The sequence below is a fragment of the Hypoxylon trugodes genome (genome assembly GCF_022578975.1).
Source record: "Hypoxylon trugodes strain CBS 135444 unplaced genomic scaffold F4822scaffold_8, whole genome shotgun sequence".
In the NCBI taxonomy this organism is placed as follows: Eukaryota; Fungi; Ascomycota; class Sordariomycetes; order Xylariales; family Hypoxylaceae; genus Hypoxylon; species Hypoxylon trugodes.
The window spans coordinates 1,083,424-1,101,201 of NW_026250023.1; the positions used below are offsets into that span (position 1 = coordinate 1,083,424).

The window sequence follows — 17,778 nt, forward strand, 5'->3', positions numbered from 1 at the left end:
GAAGTTGCCATCCCACCGGTAATTATCAAAGTGCTAAAAGCGAGAGGATTTCGACAGGGCTGAAGAAGTTACAGGGACTTGATGCCCATTTTGGGTACCTATGACAAGGATACACCCACTATGCTTTCGCCATGTCATAAAAGAGGAGGTATTTGAGAACGATTTATAATTTTACCTAGGTATATAAACAACAAATTAGTAAACGCACCCAAGTATTGTGGACTCAGGTAAAGAAATTCACATTGCCAACAGACCTAATCAGACTGCCCGCACTACCTATTCATTTGGCTATCAGACGAGTAGCAAACAACTACAGCCGTCAATGTTCGTAACGGGGAGCAAACTTGTAAAAATAGTATTTGCAAGCTCGAGTTAAGATAGTATTGGAAAATTGGGGGGCGGGCATATTGGATTCCTTTATGATAACCTCAATATAATTCATTTCGATGTGGAATACACGTACCTACCTAGAGGTAGACGTATCGACATGGAATAGCCACTCGGTATCCGTTTGTCTGATAGGACTCCATGACCAATATAACTGGTGATGCACCTGCTGAAAGGGAGTCCGCCCCTAGCTAGATACTCCATTGCCTCATCCGTTTGGTTCGTCCCTTCTCCTAGCCAGGCATAGACCGTGTGAGCGGAAGAATAAATTCTGCCCATTAGTCGTATCTGCCTATGCTTTTCCTGCTTGTCATTCTGGTTAATGCAAATTGCGTCCACCCAAATAGTTATAGTCCCAACCGTTTTTTGCAAGTGATGCAACGCGGAGAAGCAATTTTTGGTGACCTCAACAAAGACTCCGTTGCAAATTATTCGATCCCTAGGAGTCGAATAATCACCCCAAGCATACGACAGTGCGGTGAAGACGGGTCACTCCCCGAGGTCAACTACACGCATAGTGGCTTTGATAATCGGCGCGCCATTTGTCTCTGAAACTTTGCGGAGATCTAGGACCCGGGTTTTTGGGGTCCTTGGAGCGAGTGGAAGTAACTCATAGAAAGCTGTGGTGTTTGTTGTCGCGTCAAGGTTAAATGTTGCCGAGCTTAAGTCCTCATTAGATTGAATGGGTTGGTTAGATTCGGCCTCCCTCGCGTCCCAAGGAAGCAATTGAATATGGTCAGATTCCATTGGAATTCCATCGTGTTCCGAAGTTACCAAGACCGATGATTTGGTTGTTCTTGGAGCACTCATTAGTATCACGACAACTTCTCAATATAGAGGGAACCATACTCATACACAAGCAAACCGAAAAATGTCAAGTGAATATATAAGGGGAAAGGTGGGCTTTATTGTCGAACAAAAGTGACAGTAAAGGCTGTGTTGTATGCATGGCAGTGCAGCTGGACCAGCCAGCCTCGACGACTGCAACCCAATATTTTAGAACTGAAAGCCTTGCACGAGCTGTTCACCATGTCGCGATCAATATCCCCAAGACCCCATATTGTGCATTCACAGTTCCTGTATGAAAAGACAAGAGGGGGTACTTAGGTATTGATGACAAAAAAAATCTGATACGAACGACGGACATTAGGAAACTTACAGGTATTTGATAAATATAATTGCCCCTACATCGCGTCCTCCCTTGTGTGAGCAAAAGCAACATGATTACTAAAACAAACTACAAGATTGTGTTAGGCTGACTCGAGCGGGGAACATGGAGCTGGCTTACCCTCTCATCATCGCAATGAAGAATAGAAAAAATACCTAGGTACCTTCAACTCCTATCCCCTTTCCTTCAGTACCAGACTTGTTCACAGAAAGACCGTCTCATTACTACCTAAGTGGAAAAGGGGGAAGTAGGGCATGTAGCCTAGATCTTAAGTTCCGATGCTCCGTAGTGAGATTAGGTTGCACAACATGGCGATGACTTCATAGATAGCGCCACCAATTTAACTAGATCTCTCCGGGTAACCCACACATCGCCAAGACAACGCGGGTCGATCCCACCTCGCTGTTTACATCGCCAACATATCCAAGCTTCCCCTCCCCAACACTCGCAAACGCGACAGGCGTCTCTCCCGGGGTATGCGCGTTTTCCGGAGCGAAAACGTGAGACTCGATGACCGAATTATCGTCTGTCACGTACCAAGAATCGGCTAGTGCGACGTCTTTCACAAACAGCGCCTTCTGGCTGTAGCTTTCCGGAAGATGTGCGGCGATATTGTCGCCAGTCGCGCCTCGATTGATCTTAAAGGTCGTCCGATAGTAAGGGCCATTTTTCCAGGGTAAACCTGCCTTAGAAAAGAAAGGTTCCATGCTGGGGGGTTTGACAAAGGAGGAGAATTGACCCATGATAACGGCCGTGCCGCCTTGGCGTACATACTGGAGAATCGCATCCCAGACATCCGAGTGTTCTTCCTTGCTCGGTGCTGCATCCGTGATTAAGACGGCAGAAGGTCGTGGGGTCTCTGTTAGGAGACGGATGGCGGAGGGACCTTTCTTGACGCGCTTCACTGATGCTTTTGAACCAAGTGTGGTGAGCAGAGGAGCATACATTTCGTCGAACCACAACTCCAAGAGGAGAGATATCAATAAGATGGTAGGTTGAGTTGCTTTGGTATCAGCCATATCCGCAATTGGATGTTGTGATTACTAGTGCGGGGTGATTTTCAGAGGATGAAGGTTGAACTGGGGTTGCGAGAATGTTAGGTGTCTAGGTAGGTTTATGTATTCCCTTTTCCTTCCGTTTGCTTTTGTCAAATATGGTTCCTTAGGCAATTGGAGGAGAGTGCGAAGCGCGCCTGCCAAGGCGACTGTATCTTTTGGTAAAACATCGATACTCCAAGCTTTCTACCTGCATGTAGGCAGGTGGTGAGTACATCTAGTACCTACCTAAGGTATTGGGCATTCTTGCCTTTCATGTGGATTGCCGCTTCCCAAATCCCATTAAATTGTCAAAGTTGGTTGTCATGTATCACGTATGCACGATTCCTAAGTTTTGGGGGGAAGAAAAAGAAAGAGCAGGTCTTAAAAGTGGATACCTGTTAACCCCTATTCTTTAATAGCCAAACCTAACTCCTTCGCGATAATATCCGCTGCTTTCTCTCCTATCATCATAGCAGTATTGCTTGTATTTGCAGCAACATTCTTTGGCGCGATGCTCATATCCACCACTTTGAGTCCCTTGACTCCATATACATTGAGATCCTTGTCAACAACACCCATCTCATCTTGCGGCGCCATCTTAGCCGTACCTATGGAGTGCCAAGTTGTTTGAACGTTTTCGCGGAGGTACTGCTCAATTGCCGCATCATCTTCAGGTGTATACTCAATATCCTGGACCTTGTATCCTTCGGCTGACTGATGCCACTCATCACTGCAGACCGCGGCAGAACCCTCTGGAAACTGAGGGTGGCGGAGTGTGTATTCACCTCTATAAATGCCTGTCCGACGAAGGATGTCTCGGCCTTTCTTGTAGGCCCAAATCTGCATCTTTATATCTATATCATTCTCGTCGGTGAAGAAGCCCATATCAAAGTCAAGAGGATCAGTGGTATCCGGTCCAGTGATGTGCATATGCCCGCGGGAATATGGGTATGCAGTGTACGGTGCAACCGAAACGTATTGGCCTGGTGGAAAGCCTGTCTGGTCACCTAGTACTCTGCAGTGACGTATTAGCATTTGTACCTTTGAGGGGGGGTGTCGCGAAGCTTGATTGGCATTGGTATACTTACCCGCTACTAACCGCCATGAGCATGAATGGTCTATTTGGCTTATCCTTGAAATCTCTGTCCCATACAGCCCGGAATTCGGGACCCATGGCATCAACTTCGGCCTCCGTCAGCCTTAGTTTAGACGAGAGGTCCATGATATTCCATCCAAGATGTGGATGATTCTTTGCTATCGCATCTTCAGCGGACAGGCGCCCACTGGCTATGGCGTCGCCCGTCTCATTAGGTTCCAGGGAGGTCCGATACGTGTACCCCATGAGGTTGTGGTCCTGATAATGATGCCCCACGCCTGGGAGCTCGTGGAATAGCGGGACTCCTGCTCGGTCTAGCACCTCTTTAGAACCGATCCCGGAGCGTTCTAACACGGCTGGTGTACCACAGGCACCACAGGACACAACAACAAGCTTGCGGGCTCTGATTATCTGCTTTGGTTGTGGTGGTGTGAAGCCCGTCAGAACTTGGAATCGAGGATTCGGCGTGAACTCTACTCCATTGGCCTGTTTATTCCGGTCGAATGTCACGCGCACGACGTTTGACTCTACTAACACATGCAAGTTTGGATGCTTGCCGTCGCGTAGCAGGGGGTGTAGGTACGCATGTGCTGTATCAGAGCGTTTCCCCTCGGGGGTGATGTATCGGAGCCAGCGCGAAAACCCGTTATTGCTTTCTAAGTCTTGCAGGTCGACTATCTCAGGATACCCGAGCTCCCCTGCAGCGCGTAGCCATTCGTCTTCTACACGCTTACTACGGAACCGACCATTTGTCACTTGCATTGGGCCATTGTACCCATGATATTCTGGCTTCCCTTGGCCGTGGTATGTCTCGAGCTTAGAAAATATCTGGTTAGTTCTCGCATCCCCTTTGGGAAGACGTACACCGTACCTTTTTCAAATACGGCCATACTTTGTCGGTCGTCCAACCTGGCGTCTCCCATGAGTCGTAGTCATCACGCTGAGCTCGCGTGTACCTATTGGGGTAAAGTTTTAGTAAATACTTAATTTTCAATTATCTTGTCTCGAACTTACATCATCAAGTTAATAGACGAAGCACCGCCAAGGGTGCCCCCTGAAGGAACCAAGCACTCCCTCCCAGCGAGCTTCTCCGACTTATTCGCTTTATAGAGGATCGTAGTATCAGATCCCAACCGAAGATTCTGCAGGTAGAGTCCTGGATATATGCATTTGGGATTGTCGTAGTTGTCCGGGCCACTCTCGATCACCAGGATCGAGAGGTCTGGGTTGGACTCGGCTAAGCGCCCTGCTACGATACATCCCGACGTTCCACCTTTGAAGACATTCCTTTTAGCAGACACCCGACAATCTCATATTATATGCGCTTACCTCCGGCGATAATGATGTCCACTTCCTCGAGACCCGTGGCTAGCTTTTTATATAAGCCCATATTTTCGACTTACAAGACGATTGGATGTCCGAGAGACTGCGAACACTAGGGGAAATAATCGACACCTTATGTGACAATAAATACACAAAGGACCCTTCAGCATATAAGACGGATATAATTACGATGTTATAGTTGTCATGTATGTAGTGCGCTTACATGGATTTCGCTGACTCACGACATGGTGAGAAAAGAGACGACGGCGAAGGTCCTTATGAAGCCGCCGATTTCCCCGCTTTCGACCACGACATGTCTAGTACTACTTCTCGAGTAACTACCTATTCGGATCGGTGTCGCTCAGCTGGTGGCGTGTCGTGGCGTGGGACTCCAAAGAAGCAACTACGGGAGCACAAGCAGGGTCTATGTGCCGTGGTGGAAATTAAATGTCTGGGTGCGGTACCAGCGGCAAAAGAAAATATCTTCCGCGGAGGAGACGTTGCAGATATCTTACCTATTATTCTATGATGATGGAATAGGTCTGAAAGTCTGTTCGCGCGATCGAGTCCATGGGTAAGAATTGAGTATAAAGTACCAGGTAGGTTATGTAACATTATGGCCGCTAAGCCGATTGGATGTGGTCGACTACTCTCATATAAAGCCGCATCGAGTCTATTAAACGTCTTACGAAGTAACCAATAGAACTTCCGGTGGGCCTACCTCGGTACTTTGAACGAAATGAAATTTGGTAATGACTGACTATCTACGGAGCGCGAGGGTAGATGATTCTACGGCATTGTGATAAGAGAAGAAATATCTGGACACTGCAGTCATACAAGTTTCGCCCATGCATGACGTGGCATGTGAAGAAAATACTACGGTGGAGGGGCAATGGTGTTTTCATTCGGAGTTCCATTGTCTTAGGTAAGAAAAAGTATGCGTGTTTCGGTATATCAGTTTTGAATTAAGTCTACAAAGTCCGTAAGACGAGGCATTGAGCTATGTGACAGCTATAGTATCCATCAAGCTAGACTGACGGTGGCGTTATAAACTTCCCCTTCTATTAATGACCCGATACAAGAACCTGTGAAGTTCTGAGTTGATATTTGTGGGCGGCCGTTTGCCCAAGACCCGGAGACGAGTCCGAACCATTGACCTGACCCTGGATGTACTGGTATGAGGTGCGAGGTCGGTGTTACACAGGTAGCTATATCGCCTACTTCGCCGGGCAGGCTAGTGTATTTTCCACACGGTGTTTCCCTAGTCTCGATCGCGGAAATGATGACAAGAGCTATCATGAATGTCATGAGGAATATGGTGTATATTTTATACCAGAGCGACGATATGCACGGGATGATAGTCGAGCTCGTACCGCGAAACGAGTAATATCCGTATGAAAGGATTGAAGCCGCGAGGTAGATGATGTTCATCATACCCACCATCAGCGACGTCGTCGTGTACATCGTCGCCTTCGACCAGGGAACCAGGAACATGGTGCATAGGACCGCAAGAGCCAGGATGACGATCAGAAACGCCGCGCGAAATACTCGGCTTGGCCAGTAGCTCGGTGGGTGGAATCGGTACTCTGGTGGGGCCGGCATGAAGAATTCGGGGTCAAGGAGACTGTCAAATGAACCCTTGTACTCGGTGCTTCTCTCAATAGTGGCGCTTCGCGTTGGTGTCATCGGTCTGCTTTGACTTGAAGGGTAGGTTGTGTATACGAAATCACCCGTAAGCCACATAGCAGCGCATAACCTGAGAAGCCCAAGGATAGCGAGGGAAGGGAAAATGCCGTCCATTGCCATATTAGTGTTCACATCCATGCTGCCGATCAGGATGCAGACTAAGCAATAGAAAGGCTGGGCGCCTTGTAAAGTGATGATCACTGTTTTAGCCATCTCCCACGACAGGAGTTTGACTCTGGAATGCTCTGGCATATGAGCGCAGTGCGCGAACCCGCGGGATAGCATTTCTTCTGAGCCGTCCCATCCTTTGCCGGTCCAAAACAGAGCATTGGTGGCGGCCATAGTGTAATTGTCCCATTTTAAGGCTCGGATACGCCTATCGGAGATAGCTGCGTACCTGATAGCATTGTTAGTTTCGCGGCGCACCCTTCATCGCCCCTTGGGTGGGGGGCTTCGACTCACCGGAAGAGGATGGACGTAGGATTGAAGTGGCATATTTGATCGTGCCATCGGGGCCTATCCTTTGAGATGTACGAAGGACAAGGCGCTCCAGACGCCACATGGGCAATTAGTGGCGCGAGGCATAATGTTAAAAGCGAAATCCATTCTTCAAACCCGATGCCTCGGCTCTGATAGGCGAGAGGGTAGAAATGTGCTGCTCCCCAGTATAAAGAATTGCCGTCAACCATGGTCTAGACGATATTCCAGAGGAGGGCTGAAAAAATTGGGTGAATTGGGTGAATTGGGGGATAATCGATCCATTGTTCTCGTTTTGATATAAAGACTATGGGATTCTCAGCTGTATGACTAAGTGAGAGCAGAGACGAATGCCTTCGTGTTAAGGTAAGAAGGCAGCCAGCTACGGCAAATTACCTAGGCTACTAGGTAGGTGATTTATTAAATATGTGCTACCACACCGGTTTAAAAGCAATGGTAGTGTGGTTACACCTAAAGGATCCTGAAATCCTAGAATAGAATTGCCCGCGTGAAAAGCAACGCACATCTGAATTGGGGTGCCTACTTGTAAGCCGGCTAGATCTCGATCTTTGTCAATGCTTTTCAAACCATTTCGGAGAATCTAGGTATCCTTTTGGTGTCTAGGATGGTAAGACGGAGGTTGATATACTTGGGCTGAATTCATCGACGCCATCTTGTCTTTCATGAAGCTGATATGGTTGGTTCCCGAGCGCCACAACAGATAAATATGTACCCACTTCCTTTTGAAGTTAAGGGGTGGTTATGCCTGCACGGGTACCGGAAAACGATCCGTGCGCCAGAACCACGCTAGTTATAGCATATGATAGGTACATTTTCTTCAGTGGGCTTCGGATGGGTGCAGGAGGAAAAGGGGCTAAATATGCCGTAATGGGGACACAACAGATTCAAACCCACGAAAGCAAATTTTATTAATAGGATGGTGCTGGTGAATCAAGACATAGAGAATCCGTATCATATACGGTATAGTTAATGGTGCTCGTAGTATTATCCTAGCACTAATTTGATCTTTTCCGTGGCGTCTCGATTCCAAGAGGAAGCGAGTACTCTGCCGAGACCCTTCCGATACGCCACACCTTCGATCCATTCCACCCATAAAACATATATGATTGGCTGTATGCAGTGCTGATAATTATCACCCTCGCAGGATCTATCAAAAAGCTTTTAAGTCGAAATCCAGCCTGGGTCTTGGATCTCCCCTCCGGCAATCTCAACAAGTTCAAACCAAAGATCTTGTTCTATCCTTATCTTGGAACCCGACTTGGAATTGAGCCTTAACATACCCATCCTTTCTCCTTCCTTATCGAGAAGAAATACCTCGTCACACAAAGTCCCCCTAGAAGATGGCCATTCGTGACGGTCGGCTTGGAAAAAGCCTCGCTTCGTTTCGCTATGCAGCAGTGAGGCGGATACGATATCTCCAGGCGGGCACAGGAGCGGTAGTGGGTATGCAGCCCTAGTTTCTTCTAAGCCGAAAAATTCATACATCGTGTGCTTCGTATTCGCCAACTGCGAACCAGGTGGAAGGCTCCTATCGGATCCAGGCTGAGGCCTGTATTTCAAAGAAGAGGCATGAATTGGTGTTATATCCTCACCTGGGTTAGAGTAAAACCATTTCACAGTTGGGGTGACCTGATAGGCGTAAACGTCGGCCGAGGGATGGAAGAAACGTACATGGCTTAGATGCATTGTCCATCTTTGAATGTCAATAGCTCCCTCCCAACCAACCCATGACCAGCTGGGTAGAGGTGAAGAATCACTGGGGCCGACAGTTGAGACGCGTCGCTTCAATGTATCTTCCGGTTGCCATAGTAAAGATTCATGAAAGAACATTTGGGGCAATCCGGTAATAAAGCCACCATCAAATGCGTGCCCGCGGACAACGTGTAAGCCTACAACGGCGCCCAGTGCGTCTTGAGGAAAGGTAAACTGTCTGGTATTGTAGCCCTTCACCGCATTTAGATAATTCTTCATATTTGGCCACATCGAGTAGTGAAGTTGAACTGGCCAACGTAGGATCTTGAATATACTATCGAGTCGGCACTCGGTCCACGATGCACAAGGGCATTCCCACAATGCGACTTGATTATGGAACATGGTCCTTCGTCTAGAAAATGTGAGTTCTTGAAATGTCCACCCTCTACTATACCACCCTGGGGAATGGTTTTTAAGCGACGTATAAATTGCAGAAACTGTGTCGTCATCTAGATGTCGAGGGTCAGTCACACCTCGTATACCCCAGAGGCCATGGTCAGCACTATCTCCGTCCGCAGCTATGATGGTGATATAAGCATTGGCGTAAATCCAGGCCATGGCGTGGATCTGCCTTTGTTTGGTAGCATTGTCGTCCTGCACAATGCAAAGAGCATCCAGCCAAAGGTAAGGGATGTCCAGTCGCTCAAGTAATCCGATTGTGTACTTGATAGTTTTTGGTAAAGTAACTTGAGAAGAGAAGAGGGAACCTGGTTCACGAAGCAGAGCTAGGTTTGATGTGCTTGTTAATGTTGTAGTCGCGCCACCCCATACATAGCTCAACGCAGCATATCGGTCGTCCTCCTTGGCTAGCTTTAGACACTTGCGTTGTATATCGACAAGATACTGCGGTAGTGTTTCGATGGTACTTTCTCGAGTCAGCACCCGTTGGCAGCGAGAACCGTGTTCTTTATCACAGGTTTCAAGCCACAGACGCAAACTCTTGATATCGATCCATTGTGCATCTAACTCCTTGAAAGCTTCTATCGTTCTCCTGAGTTCTGGGGATGATTTGGGAGTGAGATCAATGTCCATCATACCAATTTGAGGTGATTAAAGACAGACATAGCTTACCTAGTACCTCTCGAGTAAGATTCATATATACCCTAGGTAGATAATAGCCTTTCAACTCCAACAGAATCACACTATTCCGCGCTCGATTTGGAAGAATGTTTCTCCGTCCCAACCCAATCCAATCCGCGAAAGTACTAAAAAATTCATAACTTTTATTACTCGACTTGATTTGGCTTGGTGGAATCACTGTCCAACCCCTACCTAGGTACCTACAACAGAGAATTGCTGCTCAGGTATGCTAAAATAACAAATCGGAATATCTTTTTCATTCCCCATTCTTTCACACAGACACCCTATTAGTTATTACGTATTGTGGTAATCTAAACAATCTCCCTGGGGGTTCTTTGAACCCTTAGCATCTTACCTTAAGATTGAATCCCCCTCTATCTATTCTCACGACAGCAAAACATACACAGCCAATAAAGGTCATAATTGCTGCCCATGCCTGCGCGCCTGTAAATTTACCGCCATTCGCAGCTTGAATAGCTCCACCGATGGGTGGCCCGGTTAGGGAAGCAAACGAGGCAATGCTGAACGCCATTCCCAATCGCGTACCAACTGTATCAAGTCTTTTCGTAATACTAGCTAATAGAAGAGTTAGTGATTAATTGGCTTGAAAATGTTCGTAGAATCTCAATAGGCTCGCCTAAGAGGTCATCGCCCCCCTGAATGTGGTAATAGGGGAAAAGTGGGACGGTATTCAACTTACCGACAGCCGTGGCAGTGAGGCACTGAAAGCTTCCAGAACATATACCATAGAAACACGCGAAGACATATAAGCCTGGTACATTGTCGACGGCGAGCCAGCAAAACGCGACGATCGCCCAAGCAAGGGTCACGGGGAACATGACATTGATTGGACCGATCCGATCTGCGATGATGGGCGGTATAACTCGGAATACGATTCCAGCTCCGTTGATAAGGATGACCATGATGGAAGCAGCTGAGTACGACATGCCTAGAGCTTCTGTTCCAAATGATGCGATCTATAGCATGGGGTTAGCAAGGTATTTCCCGTCGACATGTAGTAGATGCAAGAGTCGCTTACGTAGTAAAAAGAGAAGTAATTGGACATGGATGTCGTGAATATCCCCGCTACTACACCATTGTAGGCCAACTCGCGGAACGCAGCGAAATCGATGACAGGACCCGACCTCCTAGGCGGCAAACGTGGTCTCATGAACGCGAACACGATGGAAAGGCAGGTAAGATTGATGAAAGCCAACACCCTTGCCGTCCACGCGAATCCTAGGCTAGGAAGTAACTGTCTAACAACGACCGGATAAACAATACCGCCAGCGGAGTTCCCTGTCGTCGCTAATCCGACCGCTAGGCCGCGGCGTTTATTGAAGTACGTCGCAACAAGAGCGAGGGAGGGGGTAAAGAAGATTCCGGCTCCGATTCCCGTGAGTACGCCCTGGGTTAGCATCAAAGACCAGTATTGAGTTGATATGCTCATTAGGAACATTCCAAGGACTTGAATCACGGCGCCAACGAAAAAGGTCGGCAAGAATAATCCTGCATCTAGAAGACGACCAGAGAAGACGCTAATGACCAAGCAGAACCATATTTGGACTGATCCAATCCACGATATCGTGGATGGGGACTGTGGAAGTGTTGATGTGTAGTAAGTCTAATGAATCGAAGTTTGCCTGTCAGTTATTTAATGTGTGCCTATACGCTTGCGTGGCAGCTAGTCGAGTATGATGTTAGGAGGGGAACAAAGACGATTACTTTACGCACTGCAAGGGTATTAGTTAGGAATCAATTGAGAAGTGGGGAGTTGGTGCTGACCCTGGAAAGCCCCGAATGAGTTGACCCATCCCCAAGTTGAAAAGATGACAAGCCATCCCACTATTTCGGATTAGTAAGGCTTGCTGGATTTTATTCTAGATTTCCACCTACTTGCAACTTGAGTCCATGCATTGGCACCTCCATCTGGAGGAGGCGGTGGTTCTGGCCAAGTCCTTGTAGTTATTCGCGATGCGACTTGGGAAAGTACATTGCTGGTGGTTCTCCTAAGATCTTGCGATGCCCTGGCGCACTTGTTTTTGGACTCGGCTTTTAGCGTAGGATCTGATTCCTCTTTCGTTCCATGTTGGTGGATGACATTGTCACCTTCGCACGGGGAAGAGCTGGAGCTCTCTTCATGTGAATCGGAAGACGCCACATAATGTTTCTCTTCGAACTTGCTTTGGATCGCCATCTTCACAAACAACACAACAAAAACTTGAATGGGAAAAATTCCAGAATGGTGACTGAACGCGGTTAGCCATTTTAAGTAGAGCTATACGAAAAATCTTATAAGTGAAAACACATGTCATAGCGATATGTTAAGCTCGAGACTCCGTCTTCGGCCACGGTTGGGTGATAATTAGCAAAGTATGTGAATAATATAGCCTATAGGGAGCTCGTCGGCTTGATACTGACCCACCAATCTATCCCGAGTGCCGCTCCGAATGTCTTGAATGTGGAGCCGACGTGCAGTAATCCGGGGACGATGAAGGACCGGAGCGGCTCCAGACGATCGTCGCAAGGGAGGAGCTCCATTAGGGCGTCTCTCGCCATTGGATAGAAGCTGTCAATCGGATGGCTTCCATGTTGATTACCAATCTTTTCAATATTACTAGGTACGTCCGTATTGACAACCCCTTACATTGATTTTGCAATTCCAATTACAGATCAATTGCACGTGCTCGTTTTTCATTATGTTTGTTTTGTTCATTGTTGTCTTTTGTGGACCTGAGCGTCTTTGATAACCTGTTTCTATCGGTCCGGCATCGCAGGCAACTTTCGCCTCCAGGTAAGGTAACGGTTTACGGCTAATGGTTGAAGCAGTAGTTGGTAGTTCGCTGCGTCTGCAAGTAATAGCGGTCACCGAACTAGGAATCTCGGCATATTGTTATATGCTAAATAACCCTGCCAATTATCAGTTAGCCCAATAGGAATCGCCCCAGTTCGCTCAAGCGTTGGAGATAATGCAACACCGATTTTATGATATATCTTTAAGAATCACGAGCATCATACTGTATTCTTCTTTCGCAATTCGGAACATGCGGAGCTCCGTGATGGACAAAGATTGCATTCTATGGTCAGAACGTACCTAAGTTCTTTGGATACCTAGGTACCTAAGATATCCCACATCGCAACAGCTGAGAGTTAAGTCTATATATGCTCTGTCTTCGATATTCCACCGTGTAGTGACCTTAAGTTAATGTCGAGTGTTGAGTCGGGTGAGTAATATCGAAGGAGAAGCGTACCGTCAACGTCCGAATCTTGTAAGGTCAAGTTACAGCAGACCGCACGGACTTGTAGATATTCCGTGCATCTACGTAAGAACGCCACAGGTGAGGGGTATATCTTTACCAGCCACTTCGTATCCTCTACATGATCAAGTTTGTGCTCGTCGGAGCGACCGTTTTCCGGTTCGCGGTCCCGGCTCTCGCTTCGACATACTCAGAACTTACTATGTAACATAACGAAGAACCGTTTAACGCCAACTTCACCCTCCAGTGCCTAATGCTTTTCTATAGCACCGACGCGATTCGCCGTGCGACGCTTCCGTGGACGTAGATACTTGCTAGACAACCTATTTTAGGTGGATAGGTGCCTAGGTAGAGAGGTAAGTAGCGTCACACCCACTGCTGTGATTTTTTTAATTTCGCAGGGATTCAGAGACTATCTAACATAGCATCTACTTTCGCGAATATTTTACGGCGGGTTGCGCGAGTTATTCAGATCCTTCATGAAGAAGATGAAACAATAAAAAAGAAAAAGAAAAAGAATCGACCTCGAACGATTCAATGGGGAAAAGATAAGAAACCCTCACCGAAAAGCCGCCTAGTATTCCGACGGCGCCGTAATGGGGGATTTATTGAATCAAGTGGATCAAGCGTGGTTAATGTCTAGCAGCCATTATAATATTTGAATCCTGCCCTCGGAAAGAGTTCCTAAAGTGTATGGTAGGTACCTCTTTAATGCTAGCGGGTCTTGCGCTGACGTCTCCTCGTCGCCATTCTCATAATAGGATAATAACTAAGCGATTAGCAATTCACTATACTTAGAGCGGACAGGCAACATCGGGGCCATGATGGAATAGATTTGGGGATAGGATCAAGAAAAGGGCATTCGATAGGTATGTTACCCACGTCTGTTACTTGAAAATGGCCCGAATGTTACCGTAGGTAACACATCAAGATGGTCATGCGTCTAGCTTATTCAGCAAGCTATGTCAGCATAGTATAGTAAGTCAGTATTTCTTTTTATAGATGCGCATCTCGTGCGGCTGAAGCTATTGTCTTAATTCTTATCAAGCAATAGCACGATTTTTTTGCATTTCTGGGAGCTAAGGAACCCCGACCCTTGCCCCTGACCCCTGTATGCAAGGCGAGCTTTAGGGTCTCAAAGCTGTTGTCTCGGAACATGCACAAGATAAACATGGGACGTTTTGGTTGGAACATCGGTTCGTTCCCGTGAGTGTACCGGCCCGAGCTTGAATTTCCCGAATAGAAGCGCTCGTTGTACTGCTAAGGGTAGTATTTTGATTTATATAGGATTGAGGGGTTGGTTGAAGCTCTCGTTGGAAACGGACGTTGGTATGAACACCCCGGTTTATTGGTTTCGCAAGGTTTCATCGTCCCATATCCGGTAACCCATGTTGCAGTCGTGGTACTCCCCACGAGGCTTTGGGGGGGATCGGGTGGGATCCCGTTCCTTGCTTCCGCCCCCAAACAAATGCAAATTCTTTCTGCTTTTTTATCTAAAACTGAACTCCCACTCCGCCACGAGCATATGCAGGGAGCTTCGCAAGTTACGAGTGTGTTTCCTCTTCTGGGCCTGGTAACGTAGCTCCTCGAGGGTCTCTTCGTGGGGTCCAAGGAGTTCAATATAGATATGAGCATGATGTTTCGCAAAAGAATTGTATATTCTCTTGCTTGCTAGAGTTCATCTTCATAAACGTCATACACATCAAAAGTCCATATCCTCAAAATGAGGTCGTCTACCATCTTCGGTTGGGCGACAGCTATTAGCGCTATTTCAGCTTCTACTTCCTCACCAAATATCGCAGTCGATGTGCGAGATACACCAGGCGTATCACACGCAGATACTCTACGGGCATTACGGCGGTCCCTCGTGAATCTTCAATATCAAAAGAGAGACACGGTGCTGAAGAACAGCACCACTTTAGATAAAAGCTGGAATGGCGCAACTCTGCTTAGCATGTGAGGGCTATTTCAATTGTCAAATCAACTGCCCTAACAGCTCCATGATCTAATAGGTAATCTAGAGAGGGCCAAGCCAATACCCAAAATAATGTCTCGTTGAGTGCTGGTGTGGACATTACGTGTACTACTTGTTACATCAAAGGTACTGCGACAGCAGAGTTTGAAGTCAACGGCGACTTCAATGCTACCCAGGCAATCCAGAACTTCACGAGTGAGGTTCACGATGAGATTTCCAACGTCACGGGTGAAGTCATCGATTCCGTCGAAAACTATTTCAAAACCGTAGTCAATAATCTCGAGGATGGCTTCGATCTAAGCGACTTCGACTTCCCTCCCATCAATGCATCATTTAACGTGGATGTACCGGACATACCTGAATGCCATCTTCAGTTCAATTTCGATGGTTTGGAGTTGTACATGCTTATCGACACCGTTTTATCGGCTGGGGCCACGTACGACTTGAATCTCTACTCATCGAACACGCCCATCGGAATCTCCGCCGGCAAAGACCTATTTCTTGGTGTTGTTTTCGCGATTGACTTGATCCTAAGCGCGGACGCCGAGATCGACATCAGTAGCGGAATCCATATCAAACTTGAAGATGGCGTCGGTCTTGACATGACGCTATTTGGTCAGAATGTCTCAAGTATTACCTTGTAAGCAACACTCATCATAAACGCATAAAGCCATTCGAGCAGTGCTAAACGCTTCCTAACTTATAGCAACGGTGCCAACTTCGAGTTCCTTCCGGTAACGATTGAAAGTGCGGGCGGTCTTCTAAAGGCCGTACTACGTGTCGCTGTCAAAGCAGGGTTCGAGGTATCAACGCCCCCAGTCGCGATTCCGAGTACTACCTTCTCAACCAAAGCAAGTGCTGGCGTTGGTGTGAGCGTGTGGGCGGATATTGCCGAGTTCGCGACCAACGTTACCGCAGCTCCTGAAGGCGATGATCAAGATTGTTCTTTGAAGGTTGAGCAATCGTATCAATTCGGACTCGGCGCCGCTGCTGGAGCTACCCTCGCTATCGGTGTTGAAACATGGGGTCCCGCTCCCAATACCAACATACCCATTTTTTACACAACCATAGCCGATGTATGTGCTAAGAGTCGTCCTCAAACCACCACTGCGTCTACTCCGGCGGTCACAGCTAGGGCCGACGAGGAACTTTCAACAACTACTCTCACTACTAAGGTTACCTTCACAGGCACAGGATGCTTGACTACTGGCTTAGTCAACTGCCCAGTATCCTCTCAGAGTACTACCAAAGTGACAAGCACGATGACACTCGTCACTGCAGTGCCTTCAGGAGCCGATGTTTCATTCCCAGAGTCCATCGGAACTAGCGCCAGTCTCGTCCCATTTGGCACTAACATGAAGTCCGTCGATGCTACAACGGGTTCTCCCGTATCATATACACCACCTCCACCGACAGCTTCAAACGAGGCGGGTGTTTCTAGCGAGCACCCATTAGGCGAAGTCAACGGTGTTGATAAGAGGATCATCATTGGCGTCAGTGTTGGTGTTGGTGTCCCAGTGATCGCCGCTATTATTGTCGGCATTTTGTGAGTCTTACCGTCTAACTCCTGCATCAATCGAACGCGCCGAATGCCGTAACAAGTTGGCTAATATTTACTTCCAGCTTTTGCCAGAAACGCAGAAAGTACTCAGCGGTATCCAGGAGCGATCCGGTCTATCTCGGCGCGCCTCAACCGTACTCCGGGGCCAACGGCAGCCAAATGAAAACAAATATGGCTACAGTATCGTCAAGGAGTCGCTAATTCTCCAATACCGGCAAAATTTCCTAATTTTTTTTTATTTCTTTATGATAAGACCATGGTCTGCTTTACGGCGTTCTGAGATATCCCATGATTTATGAGGTGGGCAGCGACGGAAATTTCCCGATTGTCATCTGTACTATTACACACAACCCCTTCGATTAGCCCTCGCATTTAGGCTTCATCCAACTAAGATATATATTCTTCAATAAGCGTTTCTTTCTGTTGTTGCTGATTTAAACCTTTGTTACCATTGCCGAACACATTTCCGAGTCTATTTCCGTACCTAGACACCAGACATGATAATCTTCATGTATTAGGTAAAGTCTAGGAAAAGTTGCATTCAAGCCACTTTACGGTTAGTCTCCGAAAACATCAATTACTCACTTCGGATACCTTGTGAGTTTATATACGGGGAATCAATTGTAATGGAATCTCCATTGGTTTATTTTAGGTTCATTGTTACAACATGAAGACGTCATTAGCATATTTTGTTTGTTGATACTCAATAGCGTCATGAACCATGATCGCGGGGAAGAGAATTGGATGAACAGGGTATATATCGATGATCCGTCGTCCTAGACATGCGATGCGAGACGTGGTAGAACACTAGGTATTTTTATTGAGATAGAATTATTCAAAACGTCTTGATTCTTGCAGGTATCACTTCTGTTGGCTAGATTAAAGGGCATTAAGTTAGGAGATATTAATCGCGATGAGAATTGGCGTCAAGATAATGGCGGCGAGTTGGTTTGGTTAC

The 17,778-nt window shown here is 47.1% G+C and overlaps 7 protein-coding genes across 7 annotated transcripts; 1 reads left to right on the forward strand and 6 right to left on the reverse strand.

Annotated features, from left to right (window-relative positions):
- Nucleotide 1: 1 nt before the first annotated feature.
- On the reverse strand, nt 2-771 carry F4822DRAFT_344909 (uncharacterized protein). The gene is made up of 2 exons (XM_051455862.1): nt 468-771; nt 2-175 (listed from the first exon to the last, which is right to left on the reverse strand). Exons 1-2 carry the CDS (start codon nt 664-666, stop codon nt 135-137), a joined length of 240 nt encoding a protein of 79 aa, XP_051311232.1. The 5' UTR covers nt 667-771; the 3' UTR covers nt 2-134.
- Nucleotides 772-1,567: 796 nt separating this feature from the next.
- On the reverse strand, nt 1,568-2,928 carry F4822DRAFT_345036 (uncharacterized protein). The gene is made up of 2 exons (XM_051455863.1): nt 1,719-2,928; nt 1,568-1,583 (listed from the first exon to the last, which is right to left on the reverse strand). Exon 1 carries the CDS (start codon nt 2,572-2,574, stop codon nt 1,900-1,902), a length of 675 nt encoding a protein of 224 aa, XP_051311233.1. The 5' UTR covers nt 2,575-2,928; the 3' UTR covers nt 1,568-1,583; nt 1,719-1,899.
- A 1-nt stretch (nt 2,929) lies between these two features.
- On the reverse strand, nt 2,930-5,215 carry F4822DRAFT_344886 (GMC oxidoreductase). The gene is made up of 5 exons (XM_051455860.1): nt 5,018-5,215; nt 4,703-4,961; nt 4,560-4,644; nt 3,681-4,504; nt 2,930-3,607 (listed from the first exon to the last, which is right to left on the reverse strand). Exons 1-5 carry the CDS (start codon nt 5,076-5,078, stop codon nt 2,998-3,000), a joined length of 1,839 nt encoding a protein of 612 aa, XP_051311234.1. The 5' UTR covers nt 5,079-5,215; the 3' UTR covers nt 2,930-2,997.
- Nucleotides 5,216-5,830: 615 nt separating this feature from the next.
- Nucleotides 5,831-7,908, reverse strand: F4822DRAFT_345042 (uncharacterized protein). Its single transcript, XM_051455864.1, has 3 exons — nt 7,719-7,908; nt 7,160-7,481; nt 5,831-7,094 (listed from the first exon to the last, which is right to left on the reverse strand). The coding sequence occupies exons 2-3, from the start codon at nt 7,384-7,386 to the stop codon at nt 6,035-6,037; spliced, it is 1,287 nt and encodes a 428-aa protein (XP_051311235.1). The 5' UTR covers nt 7,387-7,481; nt 7,719-7,908; the 3' UTR covers nt 5,831-6,034.
- A 138-nt stretch (nt 7,909-8,046) lies between these two features.
- On the reverse strand, nt 8,047-10,111 carry F4822DRAFT_413097 (heterokaryon incompatibility protein-domain-containing protein). The gene has a single exon (XM_051459014.1). It carries the CDS (start codon nt 9,980-9,982, stop codon nt 8,357-8,359), a length of 1,626 nt encoding a protein of 541 aa, XP_051311236.1. The 5' UTR covers nt 9,983-10,111; the 3' UTR covers nt 8,047-8,356.
- A 210-nt stretch (nt 10,112-10,321) lies between these two features.
- On the reverse strand, nt 10,322-12,224 carry F4822DRAFT_432315 (MFS general substrate transporter; the record flags this gene model as incomplete). The annotated part of the gene is made up of 7 exons (XM_051461632.1): nt 10,322-10,360; nt 10,431-10,603; nt 10,728-11,004; nt 11,067-11,624; nt 11,699-11,760; nt 11,813-11,872; nt 11,924-12,224. The coding sequence occupies 7 exons, from the start codon at nt 12,222-12,224 to the stop codon at nt 10,322-10,324; spliced, it is 1,470 nt and encodes a 489-aa protein (XP_051311237.1).
- A 2,114-nt stretch (nt 12,225-14,338) lies between these two features.
- On the forward strand, nt 14,339-17,708 carry F4822DRAFT_413106 (uncharacterized protein). Its single transcript, XM_051459015.1, has 4 exons — nt 14,339-15,240; nt 15,306-15,899; nt 15,966-16,805; nt 16,883-17,708. Exons 1-4 carry the CDS (start codon nt 15,008-15,010, stop codon nt 17,019-17,021), a joined length of 1,806 nt encoding a protein of 601 aa, XP_051311238.1. The 5' UTR covers nt 14,339-15,007; the 3' UTR covers nt 17,022-17,708.
- Nucleotides 17,709-17,778: the final 70 nt, after the last annotated feature.